This window comes from Protopterus annectens, chromosome 10.part0 (genome assembly GCF_019279795.1).
Source record: "Protopterus annectens isolate FY-2018-M chromosome 10.part0, PAN1.0, whole genome shotgun sequence".
NCBI classification, from domain to species: domain Eukaryota; kingdom Metazoa; phylum Chordata; order Ceratodontiformes; family Protopteridae; genus Protopterus; species Protopterus annectens.
The window spans coordinates 720868467-720890217 of NC_056744.1; the positions used below are offsets into that span (position 1 = coordinate 720868467).

A 21751-nucleotide genomic window follows, 5' to 3' on the forward strand; every position below is an offset into this window, starting at 1 on the left:
CACCCCATGGTCACGAGGAAAAGCACGGGAAGAGATTAAACAAAATATTATATAACAACTAAGAAACTTTAAGCTTTTAGCTATGAATATAGATAGTAAGATATAAACAGTAATGTTTTTAGTCTCCTTAGTTTTATATACAGGTCAGTCAAATTGTTATCAACCAGAGGAGAAGTTGTGAATAATAACAAAGAGTCGAAGGAATTTATTTAGGAGGTGAAGAGGGCAAGAGTTATAGGAGATAATTTGATCATTCCACTAGAGCAAGGTTGGGTATTTTACAGCTGCAGATGTAAGCCTTTTATACATAACACAATCGAAAAGCTATAATTCAAAATGGAAAAGGATGACGATGAAGCAGTGGAAATTCATAAAGGGGGAATGGGAAATTTCAAGAAATAAAGAGCGAGTGGGATTGTGTATGCAGACCCTCAAGGAGAATAACAACCACCATGCAGAATATTATATTATACTTGTACAGAAGTAGAAAGAATTCCAAGAACAAAGCCAATATGAGAATGGAGAAAAGGTTTTGGGAATAGGGATGACTGCAAGTATGGATACAGAAAATGTGTAAGAGGGGGCGAATTAACTGGAGAAAACTGGCAAAGGAACCAAGGTACTGGCAGCAAATAATTATGGAAAGAATGGTAACAGAATGGGATGAGGCCAAGAAGACTGTAGGGTAGAGACTGCCTTCTCTTCCTGGGATTGATATCATGGTATAGGCGAACAGAAAGGGATGGGGAATCTTAAGAGAAAGTTCTGTTGTGGTAGTGTTTTAGTTGAATCTAGAGCAGAAGCTGATGTTGAAAGGGAATAAGTAGTAGGGAATATAAAATATTGCAAGATAATTACAAGAATCAACCAGAAAAGTTTAGAAATGCTTGGAAAAGTTTTCAAGAGAACAATGAAAGGACATATGTACAGCTCTCAAATATGCAACAAAGTCCAGAAGGTTTAGGATCCTGGCTTTGAAGTGTTTCCATAGGTATTTTTATACTCCAACCAGTCTTCAAAGAACTTTTCCTCAGGAAGATAGCAAATGTGGGAGGTGTGATGTGGAAGAAAATAGTAACTGAAAATATACGCTTTGGGAGTGTAATGAGTTGGCAGATTTTAAAAATTCCCTCCAGAGTGCCTTGTCAGAAATATTGGGCGAGCAGATGGTTGTAACTAAGGAAAAGATTCGTTTGAGATAGGACCAGAATGTGAATTGCCTGAACACAGTAAGTAAAGCCTTATTAAGTTTAATGTTACTGGCTGCCAAAAAAACAAAATTGTTAGAAAATGGAAATTTAAGTCTCTAGACCAACTATATTTTAAGTATGGAATAATATAAAAGAAATAAAAGAACTGGAAGAGGGATCTTTAGAAAAGCGAAGGAACAAAATACATAGAAATAAATAGAAATTTTGGGAACAATATATGCAAAATAATGTTTGGGAGGAAGAGTAGGAGTGAAGTTTAATGGAAGGCAGGAATTCAGCAAGTTATGTAATGTTGGACTGACTGCAGTTACAAGGAAAAACAACAAATATGATGTAGAAATGATATAAATAGAAACAATGTTAATATTGTTTGTTTTCTTTAATATCTATGCATGTTTGCCTATGTCTTAAGTGATATTTTAACAAAAGGGTTTAAAAAACATAAGCAAACATTGAAGGTCAAGAATAAAACACAAACACTATACTTTTAAAAGATCATTAATGTGTCCCACTGCACAGTGACCTAGTAATGGATCAGCCACATGGTACTAACAGAGTCACACGTTACAAGCCAAAAAAGCCTACAGCAACGTAAAAACAAACCATGGGAGAGACCATGTGCACTTGCTCATGACGCCAAATTTTATAAGCAATATGGCTACACGTATCCTAATAAGAATTCATCCAGAAAACAAAGAATTTTATTGCCTGTTAGTAATTGCAGGCGGGGGTAGTCTCATTCATTGATATCCTGTCACTGCCTATTTAAATGGTACATTTAGGAATATTTTCTGCTTAAAACCTCAGCTTTGGCCAGCTAAGATCTAGCTGTATTCTACTTGACGTATAAGAGAATTTAAGTACCTTTTATCTGAACTTTTTTCAAATAATACAGCATTTAAATTGATTTATTTGTGTTGCATTGAATATTAACTGAACTGGAAGTTTTGACTCTGTTTTGTCAATTAGTGCTTGCTAGATTTTTATTGCCCATTAGTAATTGCAAGCGGGGGTAGTCTCATTCACTGATATACTGTCACTGCCTATTTAAGTGGTACATTTAGGAATATTTTCTGCTTAAAACCACAGCTTTGGCCGGCTAACATCTAGCTGTATTCAACTGGACGTATAACAGAATTTAAATACCTTTTATCTGCACTTTTTTAAATAATACAGCATTTAAATTTATTTATTTGTGTTGAATTGAATATTAACTGAACTGGAAGTTTTGACTGTCAGTTAGTTCCCTACCCACCCTCCCTGTTTTTGTTTTGGTGTTAATTTTGGTGGCTTTGAAACTGACCACCCCTCTTGTAAATTTGTGTTTAGATACTCCTCCTGAGCCCATCTCATTTGCTCACTCAACTGAGTGCAGTGAGATCATATTCTGATTTCAGGCACTCCTATGTACAAAGAGAGCATCTGGGAAAGAAAAAAAAATTAAGCTGGTTTCCTGCCTTTCCTGTGAGTGGTCTAGACTGTTTGTATACTTCTGAACCCCCAAGCCTTTCTGTTTCAGAGGGAAGCCTTCTAGCTTAATTGTGTTTCTTAGAACTAGCCAGTTTTCTAGTTTCAGCACTCAAAACTGTTTCTTTGAACTCAGCACTTGTTCAGAACTCACTGTAAGCACTAAATAAGCTACATATTACTACAACACTCAACTTTCCTCACTTGTCTAAAGGAAAGCAGTTTTTAGTACTTAATAAATAAGCACATATCCAGGCATGTCTAAAGGTCAGCTCCCAGTGATTTCTCCTGTCTACCTGATGAATCTGGGTATCTTGGGGCAATGCAGCAACTCTCTCCTCCTAACACCCAACACTACAACCTGTGAGAGATGCACTTATATAACCAAACTGGAAGCAAAGTTCTCTTCACCCAAGACTGGACTAGACAGTCAAAAGGAGAAGGTAAACACTTGCACCACACCACACTCATCACATAGTCCCTCAAAACCTACACCACCAAAACACACACATAGAAACACAAAACACACACCTACATTTGTGGAGGCTCTCCATAAAAACCTGCCCAAGCATCAGGGACCTCCAAAGCAGAAAGGCAAGCAAACTCCACCCCCCAACACAACCCAAATGACACATAGCCCACAAACTCAGTGTGCCACTCAACCACAGCCCTTAAGGCATAACAACGTACCCAACACTCTAGTCATAGGTGACTCTATAGTCAGGCACACTGATGTTCCACTCACCAGGCTAAACAAGGAGAAAGTTACTGTCAGCTGCCTGTCAGGTGCCAGGATCTGCCACATAACGCACGCACTCAGGTCACTCCACAACAAGTACAAATATGACAATGTCATTGTCCATGTTGGTGTGAATGACCGGAGATGTACCTCCCTGGACTACATGAAAAGAGACATGGAGGAGCTCTCCGATCTTGTAGCCCAGGCAGGTATGACCCTGGCCCTGAGTAGCATCCTGCCATCACCCAAAACGATGCCACAGTACAAGGACAAAATGATTGACTTCAACAATTGGCTAAGCTTCTGGTGTCATTCTAAGGGGATCCAGTATTTGTCAGCCTGGGACAACATGATCGACGGACCACGATGCTTTGCCAGAGATGGCCTGCACCTGTCGTCCTTGAGATTCTGGATGCCGGCTAAGGCTCTTACCACCCCTGTAGTGCCTTTTTTAGGCAAGGTTCAAATGACAAATTCACCACCGTAACAGGTACAAGCAAGCAAAATCTAAGGTTAATGCTACTCAATGCTACAAGTCTAAAACTCAAAATGCATTCACTCGACGCACTCCTTAAAATGGAGAACATCGACATCTGTGCAGTGACAGATACCTGGTTCAAAGCTTCAGAGAGCACCCCCGTATTACCAGGCTATAATTTATACCACACCTTTCGGCAACCTAACCCGGAACAAAGCACTAAAGGTGGAGGCGTGTCCATATTTATTAAGGATATCCACACCTCCAGGCTAGTTGCACAGCATAATGCATTCGAGACTATCCAAGTGCAACTAACTCTGGGCAAGACCACAATCCAAACTGTAGCTTGCTAGAGACACCCTACCATTCCCCTGGATTCCCACTCCTTATTTCTTGATACACTGAAAAGTATAAGGGTACAACCTAACACCCTAATAATGGGTGATTTCAACTATCCCACCATTAACTGGGAAAACTACTCATGTACCAACTCTTTTGCTCAACGTTTTCTGGAATTCATAAATTCCAACGCCTTGGATCAACTTATTCACACATCCACCAGGGGCAGCAATATCCTAGACCTGGTCATTACCAACATGGGCAACCGGTGTTCCACACCAGAGGTCAATTCCTCGTTGGTCAGATCCGACCACAAGCTAATCACCCCAGACATCCACATCCCGCCCCCCCCCCCCACCCCCAATTGGGAAAACCACCGTAAAACACTTCTCCAAAGCCAACTTCACACTTCTTAAGACAGAAGTGGCAAACTTCATGACACCCATGCGGATAGACAATAGAGGTACGACTGCTGAATCCTACACAAATGCACTTTATAAGCACTTAACACGAGTGCATGGATCATGCTTATCTCTAATAGAACCAAGATGCTATCCTCCAAAAAAAGGAAGCCGATCTGGTGGTCCTCTGCCATAAACAAACTCTACAACAGAAGAAAGAAACTGTTGCAAAAGAGAGTAAAATCCCATGACTGGAGGAACTCCCTGGTCAACCTCAGTAAGAAGCTGAGATCCCTCATAAAATCCTCCAAAGCTAGTTACGAAAACAAAATTGGCACTGACTCTAAAGACAACCACAAAGCATTCTATAGCTATGCCAATAATCTCAATGGCAACACTCAGATCTGCTATGAGTTACAGCACAATGGCACTAAATATACAGAACCAACTGACATTGTCAACATCTTGGCAGATAGGTTCAGTGCTAACTCTAACCCCTCTCACCCCAAAGTTCCTGTAATCACGGCTGCAGAGGTAAAAAACACACTCTCTAAAGCCAAGAACACAGCATCCATGGGACCTGACAATATCCCAGGCTGCGTTCTACACAAACTACAGAATGAACTGGCACCCTAAGTACCATGTTCAATCATAACCTCACCTAAGGCTTTGTGCCCACTGAATGGCGCACTGCAACGGTTATCCCACTCCACAAAGGGGGAGCCACGATGGACCCCGGAAACTAATGCCCCATTAGCCTGATGAGCCTGGTCTGCAAGGCCATGGAACGTATCATCACGGAACTCATAAACAAAGACATTGGTAATCTCCAAACTCTGAACCCTACCCAGTTCAGATCTGTAAAAGGCAGATCATGTCTCCTAAACCTGATTGACTTCTTTGAAGCAGTCACCAAAGCCATAGATGAGGGTAAGGTGGTTCACACAGCTTATCTAGATCTCACCAAGGCTTTCGACACCATCCCCCACTCTGAAATTATAGATAAGCTCACTAAACTAGGTATAAATCCCGATGTCACAAGATGGGTTGCCAACTGGCTCACGAACAGAACCCACACTGTGAAAGTAGCAGACTCCAAATCCGACTTCAGACCAGTGACAAGTGGAGTACCACAGGGTTCAGTCCTGGGTCCTCTCCTGTTTGTATCTACTTCTCTGAAGTACAGGCTAACACAGAAGATCTTTGACTAACAAATTTTGCAGATGACTGCAAACTAGGAGCCATAATTGAAACTCCTAAGGATGTGGACATACTACAAATGGGCCTCACTGAGACAGATGCCTGGTGTCAAAGCCATGGCCTGAAGCTCAATGTCAAAAAGTGTATTGTCATCCCCTTTGGTAAAAACTCTGCACCCATGAACTACCACATAGCTGGTAGTCTACCTAATGCCAAAAATGTGATAAGAGACCTTGGGACACAGGTGGACAGTAGTCTCTCCTTTGATAATCACATCGCCACAGTGGTCAGGAAATCCTTCTACATGGCTCATCTCATCACAAAAGGTTACTCATCCAGAAAAAAACAGGTCATTGTTCCCCTCTATGCATCACTCATTAGACCCATTATAGAGTACAACGCCCCTTTTGGTATGTACCTCACAAGACATCTACAACAACTGGAAATGCCACAGAAATACCTCACAAAGAGGATTACTGGCCTCAAACAGATGCCCTACGCAGACTGTCTCAAAAAACTCCAGCTTTACTCCGTTGCATACTACTCGGAGGCAATCTCTGCCTAACATACAAAGCTATGTCAAACCCAGAGCTGCTGGACATGCTCCACTTAAAGAAATACCAATCACTCCGAGCTACACGCTCTATGGACCTAAACCTGGTCACCACAATAAACAGAACTTGCTGGAGGGATAGAATCCTGTCTCAGAGACTTCCTATACTCTGGAACAGACTACCTATCTATGTCAAACAGAGCTCCTCATTAGCACTCAAGAAAAATCTTGATGATTGGATGGAAATAGGAAATTCACCCCAGGGATCACTTCTGTGGCTCTGCTCGACAGGGGCACAGGAAAATAATTTTCTTGGGTGGCAAAAGCCAGGGTACATTTTTGGCTAGGCTTATATAGGCCCTAGGGCCAATAGCCTAGTACCTATCTATGAACCTATGAACTTACATGCTTCCATAGGATCACATGAGATAACTAGGCTAATGGCCCTGGGGCCCTTACAAGCCTAGCCAAGAGTTTATCCCCAGTAAAGAAAACCTCAATCATCACCTGTCACCCCTGTCAGTAAGGGACACAGGTGGAACCCCTGGAACAAATTTATGGTTTCCCATCCACTCACCAAGGTTGCGCCTGAAGAGAGTCAGCGACGTACACTGTTTGATGTGTATGGGGAGTCTATTCCAGAGACGGGGCAGCCTCTGGGAGCCCAACCTGTCTCTCCAGCAAGTTTTGTTAATGTTGCATAATAGATTTAGGCCTTTTGATCAGGTAATACGCGAGGAGTTAGACTTACAGATATGGAGCATCTCTAGTAGGCCAGGGTCCGATATTGCCTTGCAGGAGAGATACAGATCACCTCTGGGCAATCTGTATGACACTGAGTAGAGCGACAGTGATTTGAGCCTGTCCTCATGGGACAGGTGTTGGAGGCCATGGATTCTCTTTATGAGGTATTTCTATGGCCTTTCCAGCTGGAGCAGGTGTTTGGAGAGGTACATACCAAACTTGGCGCTGCACTCAATTATTGGTGTAATGAGGGAGGAGTACAGAGAGGTAATAACCTCCTTTTTTCGAGATGCAATCCCTTTACCTATGAGATGAACCAAGTAAAAGGCTTTTCTGACCACTGCCACTACATAACTATCAAATGTGAGAATGTTGTCAACCTGTGTACCCAGGTCTCTCACCATAGGTTGTGGGCTTAGGGGGTTGCCGTTGATGTGGTAATCAGTAGGGGCCATGTTTTTGCCAAATGGTATTATAATATATTTTTTTGCATTTAACTTGAGGCCATGACTTTGGCACCAGTCATTTGTTGCTGTGAGACCCTCTTGTAGTATGTTAACATCATTTGAGAAATTAATGACAGCACTCAACTTACACTTTTCCACAAACTTGGTCAGCCACAAGCCTTTTTTCTTTGCCTGGACCCCTGAGAGGTAGATGCCAAACAGAAGTGGCCCCAGCACAGATCACTGGGAAACACCACTAATGACAAGTCTGCCATTGGAGGTGGAGGCACCTATTTTGACCTTGTGAGTCCTATCTGTCAGCCAGTTGGCTACCCACCTAAGGAGATAGGGATTTATGCCAAGTTGTGTTAACTTTTTGATGATGCCCGAGTGGGGGTATTGCATCAAAGGCTTTGGCCAAGTCAAGGTAAGATGTATGTATTGACTTTCCCTCATCCAGGGCCTTAGTGACAGTCTCAAAAAAGTCAACCAGGTTCAATAGTCAAGATCTGCCATTCACAAATCTGAACTGGGAGGGGTCAAATGCTTGGATATTTCCTATGTCCTTGTTTATGAGGTCCATAATAATACACTCCATGGCTTTACAGATCAGACTTGTTAAGCTAATGGGGCAAAAGTTTCCAGGGTCAGTAGTGGCACCACCTTTGTGCAAGGGGAAGACAATGGAAGTTCTCCACTCTGCTGGAATGAAGCCTGTACTTTGGCTGTGGTTAAACAGGGTGCTCAATGGCATTCCCAAGATGCCAGTGATCTCCCCAAGCAATACAGAGTAGTGCAGAATGTATATGAACATTCTCATAAAGTTAAACTGCTTAATGTAACACAAAATTAAAGAGTACCAAATTTCATAAAAGTCTATTTTAATAACCAAACAAGTTACATACAAACACACATTATGAGTGTGTGTATGTATGTGTGTGTGTGTGTGACTGAAACCAAAATACCTAAAACTCAAAATATTGAAAATGGGAATTTGTCCTTTCTATACTGTTACGTGATCTCAGAGTTGGTATATATAATTAGCAGGGGGTGTTGCAGGCACAGTCCCCCCCATGGGGGGTGTAGTGGGGGCTTGCCCCTGAATTAAAATTGGTTTTCAGTCTTTTGAACTTTCAGTCTTCTGACAGAAACCCTATATATATATATATATATATATATATATATATATAGGAACACTTTATAATCCTGAAATTCTGAAATATCGAATTTCAGAATCCCGAGATTATAAAGCTGAAAGCTCAAAATTCTGAAACCCCAGAAGAGAGAATTTCAAAATCCTGAAGTACGGAAATATTGAACTAGCAATTCTGGTGTTCCGATGTGTGAATGGATAGCTGGAAGTTCAGGTAAGTATTTATGTTTAAGGGTTTTGGTTAGGGGCTTTAGTGTGTGTCAGTGTGTTTTGCTACTGTGATGTGTGTGCGAGTGGAATGTAGCTTGTATGGTGGTGTTTTCGAGTGTTTGTCTGTGTAGTGCGAATTTGGAATTAGTATATTTAAGTAGGGGGTTCTGGGAGTTGCAGCGCTCCACATGGGGGGTGCAGGGGGGCTTGCCCCCCTGTTTACATGTAGTGTAGGTTTGTGTGTTTGTGTATGGGGGGAAGGTGTGCGTATGTGTATGTGTGTGGTGTATGGTTATAGTGTAGGAGATGCAATTTTAAAATTTGCACTTCTGGGGGTTTGGGATTTTAAGGATTCGGCTTTATAGGTTCATAGGTAGGCAGTAGGCTAATGGCCCTAGGGCCTAAATAAGCCTAGTCAAATGGTACCCTGGCTTTGTCACCCAAGAAAATTATTTCCCTGTGCCTCTGTCAAGCAGAGCCACAGAAGTGATCCCCAGGGTGAATTTCCTATCTCCCATCCAATCAATATTTTTCTTGAAGAGTGCTAATGAGGAGCTTTGTTTGATATAGATAGGTAGCTTGTTCCAGAGTATGGGAAGTCTCTGGGACAGGAATCTATCCCTTCAGCATGTTCTGTTTATTGTGGTGACAAGGTTTAGGTCCCTAGAGCACGTAGCTTGGAGGGACTGGGATTTCTTTAATTGGAGCATGTCCAACAGCTCTGGGTTTGACATAGCTTTGTATGTTAGCAGAGATCACCTCTGAGAAGGTGATATGCGACAAAGAAAAGCTTGTGTTTTTTGAGACGGTCTGCATAGGGCATCTGTTTGAGGCTGGTAGTCCTCTTTATGAGGTATTTCTGCGGCCTTTCCAGTTGTTGTAGATGTCTTGTGAGGTACATACCAAAAGGAGCATTGTACTCTATAATGGGTCTAATGAGTGATGCGTAGAGGAGAACAATGACATCTTTTTAACTGGATGAGAAACCTTTTGTGATGAGGTGTACCACATAGAAGGATTTCCTGACTACTGTGGCAATGTGATTATCAAAGGAAAGACTACTGTCCACCTGTATCCCAAGGACTCTTATCACACTTTCAGTGTTAAGTAGACTACCGCCTATGTAGTAGTTCATGGGTACAGAGTTTTTACCAAAAGGGATGACAATGCACTTTTTGGCATTGAGCTTGAGGCCATGGCTTTGACACCAGGCATCTGTCTCATTGAGGCCCTTTTGTAGGATGTCCACATTGTTATGAGTTTTAATTATGGCTCCTAGTTTGCAGTCATCTGTGAACTTTGTTAGCCAAAGACCTTCTGTGTTAGCCTGTATTTCAGAGAAGTATATACCAAACAGGAGAGGACCTAGGACTGAACCCTGTAGTACTCCACTTGTCACTGGTCTGAAGTTGGATTTAGAGTCTGCTACTTTCACAGTGTTCTGCCAGTGAGCCAGTTGGCAACCCATCTTGTGACATAGGGATTTATACCTAGTTTAGTGAGTTTATCTATAATTCCAGAGTGGGGGATGGTGTCGAAAGCCTTGGCGAGATCTAGATAGGCTGTGTGAACCACCTTACCCTCATCTACGGCTTTGGTGACCGCTTCAATGAAGTCTATCAGGTTTAGGAGACATGATCTGCCTTTTACAAACCCGAACTGGGTAGGGTCCAGAGTTTGGATATTACCAATGTCATTGTTTATAAGTTCCATGATGTTACGTTCCATATCCTTACAGACCAGGCTCATCAGATTAATGGGGCGGTATTTCCCGGGGTCCATGATGGCTCCCCCTTTGTGGAGTGGGATAACCGTTGCTGTGCTCCATTCAGTGGGCACAAAGCCTGAGGTGAGGCTATGATTGAACATGGTACTTAGGTGGGGTGACAGTTCGATTTGTAGTTCATGTAAAACACAGCCTGGGATGTTGTCAGGTCCCATGGAAGCTGTGTTCTTGGCTTTGGAGAGTGTGTTTTTCACCTGTGCAGCCATGATTACAGGAACTTTGCATTCTTCCGGTATACAGATGGGTCCTTTAGTGGGTGAGAGAGGGGTAAAGTTAGCACTGAACCTATCTGCCAAGATGTTGGCAATATCAGTTGGTTCTGTATATTTAGTGCCATTGTGCTGTAACTCAGAGCAGATCTGAGTGTTGCTATTGAGATTCTTGACATAGCTATAGAATGCTTTGTGGTTGTCTTTAGAATCAGTGGTGATTTTGTTTTCGTAACTAGCTTTGGAGGATTTTATGAGGGATCTCAGCTTCTTACTGAAGCTGACCACGGAGTTACTCCAATCATGGGATTTTACTCTTTTTTGCAACATTTTCTTTCTTCTGTTGTAGAGGTTGTTTATGGCAGGGGACCACCAGATTGGCTTCCTTTTTTTTTGAAGGATAGCATCTTGGTTCTGTTAGGGACTGCACGATCCATGCACTTGTGTACGTGCTTATAAAGTGCATTTGTATAGGATTCAGCAGTCATACCTCTATTGTCCATCAGCATGGGTGTTGTGAAGTTTGCCACTTCTGTCTTTTAAGAATCATGAAGTTGGCTTTGGAGAAATTTTTTTACGGTGGTTTCCCTAATGGGGGTGGGGGTGGGATGTGGATGCCTAGGGTGATTAGCTTGTGGTCGGATTTGACCAACAAAGAATTGACCTCTGGTGTTGAACACTGGTTGCCCATGTTGGTAATGACCAGGTCTAGGATATTGCTGCTCCTTGTGTGGGTGTCGATAAGTTGATCCAAGACGTTGGAATTTATGAATTCCAGAAAGCATTGAGCACAAAAGTTGGTGCATGAGTACTTTTCCCAGTTAATGGTGGGGTAGTTGAAATTGCCCATTATTAGAGTTGTTAGGTTGTACCCTAATATTTTCCAGTATATCAAGAAATGAGGAATGGGAATTCTGGCACATGGTGGGGGATTTGTAGCAAGCTACAATTTGGATTGCGGTCTTGCCCAGAGTTAGTTGCCCTTGGATAATCTCGGACGCATTATGCTGAGCAACTAGCCTGGAGGTGTGGATATCCTTAATGAATATGGACACGCCTCTGCCTTTAGTGTTTCGGTCCAGGTTAGGTGGCCAAAAGGTGTAGTATGAATTATAGCCTGGTAGTGCAGGGGTGCTCTCTGGAGCCTTGAACCAGGTCTCTGTCACTGCACAGATGTTGATGCTCTCCATTTTAAGCAGTGTCTCGAGTGAGTGCATTTTGAGGTTTAGACTTCTAGCATTAAGTAGCATTATCCTCAGATTTTGCTTGCTTGTACCTGTTATGGTGGTAAATTTGTCATTTGAACCTTGCCTAAAAAAGGCACTATAGGGGTGGCAAGAGCCTTAGCCAGTATCTGGAATCCCAAGGGCAACAGGTGCAGGCCATCTCTGGCAAAGCATCGTGGTTTGTTGATCATGTCATCCCAGGCAGACAGATACTGGATCCCCTTAGAATGACACCAGAAGCTTAGCCAATTGTTGAAGTCAATCATTTTATCCTTGTACTGTGGTATTATTCTGGGTGATGGCAGGATGCTACTCAGGGCTAGGATCATACCTGCCTGGGCTACAAGATCGGACAACTCCTCCATGTCTCTTTTCATGTATTCCAGGGAGGTACGTCTCAGGTCACTCACATCAACATAGACAATGACAGAGTCATATTTGTACTTGTTGTGGAGTGACCTGGGTGCATGCGTTATGTGGCGGATCCCGGCACCTGACAGGCAGCTGACAGTAACTTTCTCCTTGTTTAGCCTGGTGAGTGGAACATCAGTGTGCCTGACTACAGAGTCACCTATGACTAGAGTGTTGGGTACGTTGTTATGCCTTACGGGCTGTGGTTGAGTGGCACACTGAGTTTGTGGGCTATGTGTCATTTGGGTTGTGTTGGGGGTGGAGGTTTCTTGCGTTTCTGCTTTGGAGGTCCCTGTTGCTTGGGAAGATTTTTATTGAGTGCCTCCATGAATGTAGGTGTGTGTTTTGTGCTTCTATGTGCGTGTTTTGGTGGTGTAGGTTTTGAGGGACTATGTGATGAGTGTGGTGTGGTGCAAGTGTTTACCTTCACCTCTTGTCTAGCTAGTCCAGTCTTGGGTGAAGAGAGCTTTGCTTCCAGTTTGGTTATATAAGTGCATCTCTCACAGGTTGTAGTGTTGGGTGGTAGGAGGAGAGGGATGTCTGTGTACATGAGGCTCTTGTGCATTGCCCCAAGATGCCCAGATTCATCAGGTAGACAGGAGAAAATACTAGGAGCTGACCCTTAGACATGCCTGGATAGGTGCTTATTTATTAAGTACTAAAAACTATTTTCCTCTAGACAAGTGAGGAAAGTTGAGTGCTGTAGTAATTTGTAGCTTATTTAGTGCTTACGAGTTCTGAACAAGTGCTGAGCTCAAAGAAACAGATTTGAGTGGTGAAACTAGAAAACTGGCTAGTTCTAAGAAACAACATTAAGCTAGAAGGCTTCCCTCCAACACAGAAAGGTTTGGGGGCTCAGAAGCTTACAAACAGTCCTGGATACAGCAAATCTGTATCTGGACTAGACTATTTACTGGAAAGGCAGGAAACAAGCTTAGCAAAAAAATTTTTTTTTTTTGTAACGTGGAAAGGGGAAGGGAGGAGCAGAAACTAACTGGGTTGGCCTTCTCAAATGTTCTCCCTGGACTAGGTAGAATGAAGTAATGACACTAGACTGGGAGGAGTGTCCCAGATCAAATTTACAGTAGGAGCGGGCAACTGCAAAGCCACCAAGTATAAAAACAAGATACCAATAGGGAGGAAGGGTGGGAAACAAAAATCAGAACAAAGCCAACCAGATATATATATATATATATATATATATATATATATATATATATATATATATATATATCTAGATATACACACACACGGGTCTACTTCAGTAGACCGAAAGACCACATGACCGAAATTTAAAATACCAAGCCCAAATGAACAAACGTACACAACACCGAACGTTCATATGACCGAAATGCCATTTCACCGTCAAGTTCCCCATATGCACCACTAGAACAGTGGATTTGTACAAGTCCTCCTTGTAAATTCAAACAGCAAGTATGAGATGAGTGTAGTCTGCTCACAGTGAAATCATGATACACTGAGGATCGGAAAATACGCCCTTTTCTCACTGTAATGCGATCTCGGAGTTGGTATATATAATTAGCTTGGGGTTGTGGGGGGCACAGCCCTCCACAAGAGCAGAAATGGATTAACGACAGTTTATGAAATTCTGTTTGTTTATGGTAGCTTTTGTTTATGTAATACAGGTACAGTGGATTTATGGGATACTTCAGTTGGCTGGGTAATGGTGCTGCAGGATGTTCCGGGGGAGGGAGATGTGTTTATTTTGTAGCTGCATTATTGTTTATCTTGTATGTTTTACAGTGTAGTAGGCAAGGTTGTTATTTAAGGTTACCAGCGAAATAAGAGTAAATTATTTAGTACAGGTTGCGGGGAGTGTTTTTGTACTTATTGATGGCATTGCAAACGTCATGTAGTAGTATTTTATTGTGCTTTGTGTGGATTACTTCTATGTATGTGTCGGTGTTCTGTAAGTCGCTGTTTTGATTTTCTGAACTTTCGGTGTTTAGTAGTTTCGTTCTTTTGGGCTTGGTGTTTTGACTGTCCACACACGCGCACACACACACACACACACACACACATGCATCTATGTGTTTCACTTTCAGTTAGATTCATTAGTACAACACTTCAGACCTTGATTTCTTAGAAAAACAGCTACATGTTATAAAGCTGGGCATACTGATGCACACAGAAATTAATTATTTAATGTAAACTATGTGCATAACACAAAGACTTTACAGACTTTTCTTTGGCAAGTTCACATATGCAGGTGAGATGCAAGGCATGTCAGACAGTTAAAACTATCCGCATCCAAATACTCTAATAATTTGAAAAAAAAGATCTAAAAGTACATTAGGCGCAGGCCAATGGCAGTAAACAAAACACAATAAAAAGACTACAACTTGGCAAAAAATATAAAAAATCTATAAAATAGTGAACATATAATCTTACCTTATTGGAATCTAATTTGCATTTGTCTACTGGGTTGGAGTCTTTAATAACTTCCACAATATCCTCACCAAAACGTTCACCATAAAACCCCTGAAATAATTAAAGATAATAATGATCTGAAAAAAAGCTACTTAAAATACTGATTACAGCCTATTAAATATATGAGCTCAGTCACCTCTAATCTATGTGAAATTTCAGCAAGTTTTGTTATGGCTGGCTCCTTGTAAACAAATTCTTGTTCATCCAGATCTCCAAATTTGGAGCCATAAAATCCAACACGAAAGTATGTGCCAAACATGCGCTTTCCATCCTGAAAAACACAACATGCAAGAAACAAATTAATTACAGAAATCTGCCATGCACTGAACAAGTCAAAATATTTTTAACTCAACGTTTCAGTTTATCATTTTATAATATTTAGAGTTTCTACATGCCACCATAATTATGGAAAATGGATGGACATGTGAAGCACATGCTACAGCCTGATATTTTTTATAAGCTCTTCAATGTACACAGTGCTGCAAGATACTGAAATATTTGGATCACTATATACAATCCATGTATGTACTTACTCTATGTTCATGAGTGAAATAATACAACTAATCACCACAAGAGACACTCACAAGTAAAAACAGTATTCAAAATGAAACGCTGTACAACAATGGCCAATGAAGTAAAGTTCTCTTGGAGAATAGGTAGTGTGGTTAAATGATATAAAACTTAAAAGTGCAACATATACAGCAAAAAACTTGCATACATTTCCAGTACTTAAATGCACTTACAAGATATTCATGCTGTGAATGCAGTTATACCATAGCGAAATGATGGCTCCAAAGTTTCCAGTCTTATGATGGCTTCAAAGTATCCAATCTTTTTGGTCTAATATACAAAGTATCCACACTGAAGATGTAGTAGCTGCTATGTGACTGTGATGAACTGTGATAACAGCTTAACCAGTCTAACAGATCAAATAAAAGCTTCTAGCTTTAATGACAGTTAAAATCCTTTTATTGTAGGAAAAGTTAAAATCTTCATGTACAAGTTAAAATCTTGATGTAGAATAAAACAGTCCCTATGTATTTCAAACGATAAGCGCTTTCGGTATCTTCTTCAGATCGTAGAGATTGGGACTGGAAGTTCCTTTTTATAGTGTTTGCTTCCTTTACTGTTGAGACAATCATTCAATCATCACACTGTCAATCAGCTGTTTAAACGCACCAATCCTCTTTCCTCTCAGCTGGGGGTGTTCCATTTCCTATACCTTTTGCTTTTGAGGGGTGTGGCCAATCATGAATTGTTAAGCCAGGCACACCTCCATGTTAGCTGATAGTTGGTCTTCTAGCTTTTAGTATAGATTTCAGTGGGATGATGTTATTCAAGCCTGGCTCAATATCAGCACCGAGGTTCACAATCCACTTACTCTCCCTGCATTCAGTAATATTTTCAATGTCGCCTTTCCTTATTCCACTATATACATTCTCTATCACCTTATAAGTGAAAGAATGACCGACATTTCTTTCAGCATGCGTTGTTAAAGCATTATGTGGATCTTTATTGGTAATGTCTCTTTGATGTCTCAAAATGTGATTTTTAAACATCTGATTAGTTTTTCCTACATAGAATGCAAGGCATAGTTTTCAGGTAGCCATGTACACCACAATGGGGGTTATATAAGTGGCTTTGACATTAGAGGTGTATTTCTTCTTTGTCCTTGGATGTTCAAATTCATTATTACAATCAATCAGTGGGCATGCTGTGCAGTGGCCACACTTGAACGTGCCTTTATGTCCAACGATTTTATGTTTGCTAAACCCATCCTTTGTGCAAAGTAACCTCTTTAAATTTTTCTTATTCTTGTAGCCAAAGCATGGTGTTTCACCTACAATGTCTTTTAGCTTGGCATCCTGGGTGAGGATTGGCCAAAACTGCCTTATTATGGATTTAACTTGTGTGTTGTCTGTGCTGTAAGTTAACATCACTCTGGTGGTTCTGTCTTCTGTCTTGTTTTTCTTTGGGATAACTTCTTGAACATTCACATCTTTTTCATTATAGCCTCTCTCTATTAGGTTTTGTTGTAGAAACAAAATTTCCTTTTCTCGTCGCATCTTTGCTCCATCTTTTATGCATTCTTTGTGTTTCATTTCGCATAACATTTTTAGTGACATGTTTAGGATGCATGCTGCTTTTCAACAAGTAATGATTTTTCCATGTATTTTTTCGGTGTAATTCGGTTTCCAACATGTTTTCGTTAAGAATAACATTCACATCCAAAAATGCAACTTGATTATGAGAGTGTTCTGCTGTAAAGCTTAGAAAAGTAGTAGTCCTATTTAGATATTGATAGAATGATTCAAATTGTGGTACGGTTCCTTCCCATAAAATAAAAAGATCATCCACAAATCGGCCATAAAATTTGATGCATTCATACCATGGATTATTTGAGTTCAATACATGCTCCAATTCCCAGTCTACAAGCACAAGATTTGAGTAGCTGTTCGCACAAGGGGTGCCCATGGCTACCCCCCATTTTTGCCAATAGATTTATGTACCATACACAAAATAATTATTTCCCAGTATTGAATCTAATAAAGCACAAATCCTATTGGTTTCATTAACAGTTTTTTTGTGGCTTAAGATCTTTCTTACAGCTTCTACGCCTGCTTCGTTGGGAATGGAAGTGAATAAACTATCCACATCCAGGGTGGTCACAAGTAGGTGATCATAATCCGTAATGTTATTCATGGTTTGATTTATCTTTCTTAAGAAGTCATCAGTATCCTGCAGAACTGTATCACAATATTTTAAAATAGTTCTCAATTCTTTCTCTACAAATAGTGACATTGTTTCTGTCACCCACCCTTGTCCTGTTACTATAGGCCGTATTGGAGGGTTATGAAAGTCCTTATGAATCTTGGGAAGTCCATTAATATTTGGAACAGTGGGTTTTGTGATGTTCAAAAAATTGTAAAGGTCCAGATCTACTTGGCCTTCAGTCAACATATCCTGAACTAAGGAAGACACTTTTTGTATAGTTCGATTTAACTGGATTGGTATAACTCTATGGTATGTCTTTTCATCTTGTAACATGGTGGTCATTTTCTTCTTATACCAATTAGTATCCATAACCACTACAGTACCTCCTTTGTCTTCTGGTTTGATTACCACATTCTCATTTTGTTGCAAGTTGCATAGGGCTTGTCTTTCTTCATACGTAATGTTTCTATAATGTTTAGTATGCGTGTCCATTCTTAATTTCTCCACTGCATTATTACACAGCCGCATGAATAGTTCCACAGCAAGATGGGCTACAGGTACAAATGTACTTGGTTTCCTTAAGGTTCTAACTTGTTCTGTGTTTGTGCTATAAATAGTTCTTAATGTCACATTACGTCCAAAATGCTTCATGTCTATAACAAATTCATTCAGATCGGATCTTAAAGAGGGTATGAAAGTTAACCCCTTCTGTAAAACAGAAGTTTCTGCTTGGGTCAATTCATATTGAGAAATATTCACCACTATAGAACTGTTTAATTCAGTATTTTCTTTCTTTTTCTGTCTTGACTGTGAGTTCATGGGTTTTTGTAACTGGTTTGATTCAGAAAAAACAGAAGTTGTGTGGTGATGGGGAGAAATGTACTCCCTTTTTTAGGAATGGTTCCTGTTTCTGGGGATGTTTCAACAATCCTATCTGCTGTAGTGGCCACAGGTGTCCCTGTAATATTGGTAGATGTATTCAACGTGCCAGATGTTTGCTCCTCAGTCCCAGTATGGTTTCTAGACACAGATGTGTCATTCCTAATGGATGCAGGATGTCTGGTGCTAGGGTTAAAGTGATTTGTAGATCTTATTTCCTCCCTGGGCCATTCAAAGATCCGCCCTTGTTTGAAATCATTAATGTCTCTATTTAGTTTTTTTATTTTCTGATCTTTTATTTTTGATTCATACACATTGAGATTGAATTGTAATGTTTCTAATCTGTTGGTGTGATAAGTATTCAAATTCATTTTCTCTAGTTCTACTTGTTTTTCTTTGATTTGAAGGACGAGATTGTCTTCCTCTGGTTTAAAATAATCCATGATTAGCTTCATGTATCCGAAGCTGGTCTCTAAATTTATTGCTTGCCATTTAGCTAGGAGTTCAGGATGTTGATTCCCATAGCTTGGCATGCATTTCACCCGCATTCCTCTAGGTATGACCTGATGGTGTAAACAAGCTTCCAAATGAAAACGTTGCTAAGTTAATCTTTTTAGTTTGCATGCTGCAAGTCCTACTTCTTGTAAAATATAATCAAAGTTGCTGTGATTTGTGATATCTTGAATGTCTGATGATTCAATGCCATCAAATTGCATATATAATAATGGATTTGCTTGTTTATCTGTTTGTTCAGCATTATTATGCCGTAGGAAATCAATGTTTAAGCCTTGGTTTTTACTTGCAGTGGTAGCAACGTTGGCCATGTGCAAAGGAGAGGTATAAGAAATATACAGTAAAGAAAGGGTGCCTCCTAATGCTAAAGTACAGCTATCAGTAACAAGTAAAAACAGTATTCAAAATGAAACGCTGTACAACAATGGCCAATGAAGTAAAGTTCTCTTGGAGAACAGGTAGTGTGGTTAAATGATATAAAACTTAAAAGTGCAACATATATAGCAAAAAACTTGCATACATTTCCAGTACTTAAATTAAATGCACTTACAAGATATTCACGCTGTGAATGCAGTTATACCATAGCAAAATGGTGGCTCCAAAGTTTCCAGTCTTATGATGGCTTCAAAGTATCCAATCTTTTTGGTCTGATATACAAAGTATCCACACTGAAGATGTAGTAGCTGCTATGTGACTGTGATGAACTGTGATAACAGCTTAACCAGTCTAACAGATCAAATAAAAGTTTCTAGCTTTAATGGCAGTTAAAACCCTTTTATTGTAGGAAAAGTTAAAATCTTCATGTCAAGTTAAAATCTTGATGTAGAATAAAACAGTCCCTATGTATTTCAAACGATAAGCGCTTTCAGTATCTTCTTTAGATCGTAGAGATTGGGACTGGAAGTTCCTTTTTATAGTGTTTGCTTCCTTTACTGTTGAGACAATCATTCAATCATCACACTATCAATCAGCTGTTTAAACGCACCAATCCTCTTTCCTCTCAGCTGGGGGTGTTCCATTTCCTATACCTTTTGCTTTTGAGGGGTGTGACCAGTCATGAATTATTAAGCCAGACACACCTCCATGTTAGCTGATAGTTGGTCTTCTAGCTTTTAGTATAGGTTTCAGTGGGATGATATTATTCAAGCCTGGCTCAATATCAGCACGGAGGTTCACAATCCACTTACTCTCCCTGCATTCAGTAATATTTTCAATGTCGCTTTTCCTTATTCCACTATATACATTCTCTATCACATTGTATAACCCCCAATGTGGTGTACATGGCTACCTGTAAATTATGCCCTGCATTATATGTAGGAAAAACTAATCAAATGTTTAAAAATTGCATTTTGAGACATCAAAGAGACATTACCAATAAAGATCCACATAATGCTTTAGCAACGCATGCTGAAAGAAATGTTGGTCATTCTTTCACTTATAACTTCAGTGTGGATGCTTTGTATATCAAACCAAAAAGATTGGATACTTTGAAGCCATCATAAGACTGGAAACTTTGGAGCCATCATTTCGCTATGGTATAACTGCATTCACAGCGTGAATATCTTGTAAGTGCATTTAATTTAAGTACTGGAAATGTACGCAAGTTTTTGCTATATATGTTGCACTTTTAAGTTTTATATCATTTAACCACACTACCTATTCTCCAAGAGAACTTTACTTCATTGGCCATTGTTGTACAGCGTTTCATTTTGAATACTGTTTTTACTTGTTACTGATAGCTGTACTTTAGCATTAGGAGGTATCCTTTCTTTATTGTATATTTCTTATACCTCTCCTTTGCACACGGCCAATGTTGCTACCACTGCAAATAAAAACCAAGGCTTAAACATTGATTTCCTACGGCATAATAATGCTGAACAAACAGATAAACAAGCAAATCCATTATTACATATGCAATTTGGTGGCACTGAATCATCAGACATTCAAGATATCACAAATCACAGCAACTTTGATTATATTTTACAAGAAGTAGAACTTGCAGCATACAAACTAAAAAGATTAACTTGGCAACGGTTTCATTTGGAAGCTTGTTTACACCATCAGGTCATACCTAGAACCTAGAGGAATGCGGGTGAAATGCATGCCAAGCTATGGGAATCAACATCCTGAACTCCTAGCTAAATGGCAAGCAATAAATTTAGAGACCAGCTTCGGATACATGAAGATAATCATGGATTATTTTAGACCAGAGGAAGACAATCTCGCCCTTCAAATCAAAGAAAAACAAGTAGAACTAGAGAAAATGAATTTGAATACTTATCACACCAACAGATTAGAAACATTACAATTCAATCTCAATGTGTATGAATCAAAAATAAAAGATCAGAAAATAAAAAAACTAAATAGAGACATTAATGATTTCAAACAAGGGCGGACCTTTGAATGGCCCAGGGAGGAAATAAGATCTACTACAAATCACTTTAACCCTAGCACCAGACATCCTGCATCCATTAGGAATGACACATCTGTGTCTAAAAACCATACTGGGACTGAGGAGCAAACATCTGGCACATTGAATACATCTACCAATATTACAGGGACACCTGTGGCCATTACAGCAGATAGGATTGTTGAAACATCCCCAGAAACAGGAACCATT

The 21751-nt window shown here is 40.2% G+C and overlaps 1 protein-coding gene across 1 annotated transcript in view; it reads right to left on the bottom strand.

Annotated features, from left to right (window-relative positions):
* DOCK7 (dedicator of cytokinesis 7) overlaps nucleotides 1-21751 on the bottom strand; it is a 3076229-nt gene that overhangs the window by 227717 nt on the left and 2826761 nt on the right. Inside the window, exons 45-46 of the mRNA XM_044085545.1 lie at nucleotides 15161-15295; nucleotides 14986-15075 (exon numbers count right to left, since the gene is read on the bottom strand). Of these exons, the coding sequence (XP_043941480.1) occupies nucleotides 14986-15075; nucleotides 15161-15295 (225 nt within the window). The remainder of the gene's footprint in view (nucleotides 1-14985; nucleotides 15076-15160; nucleotides 15296-21751) is intronic.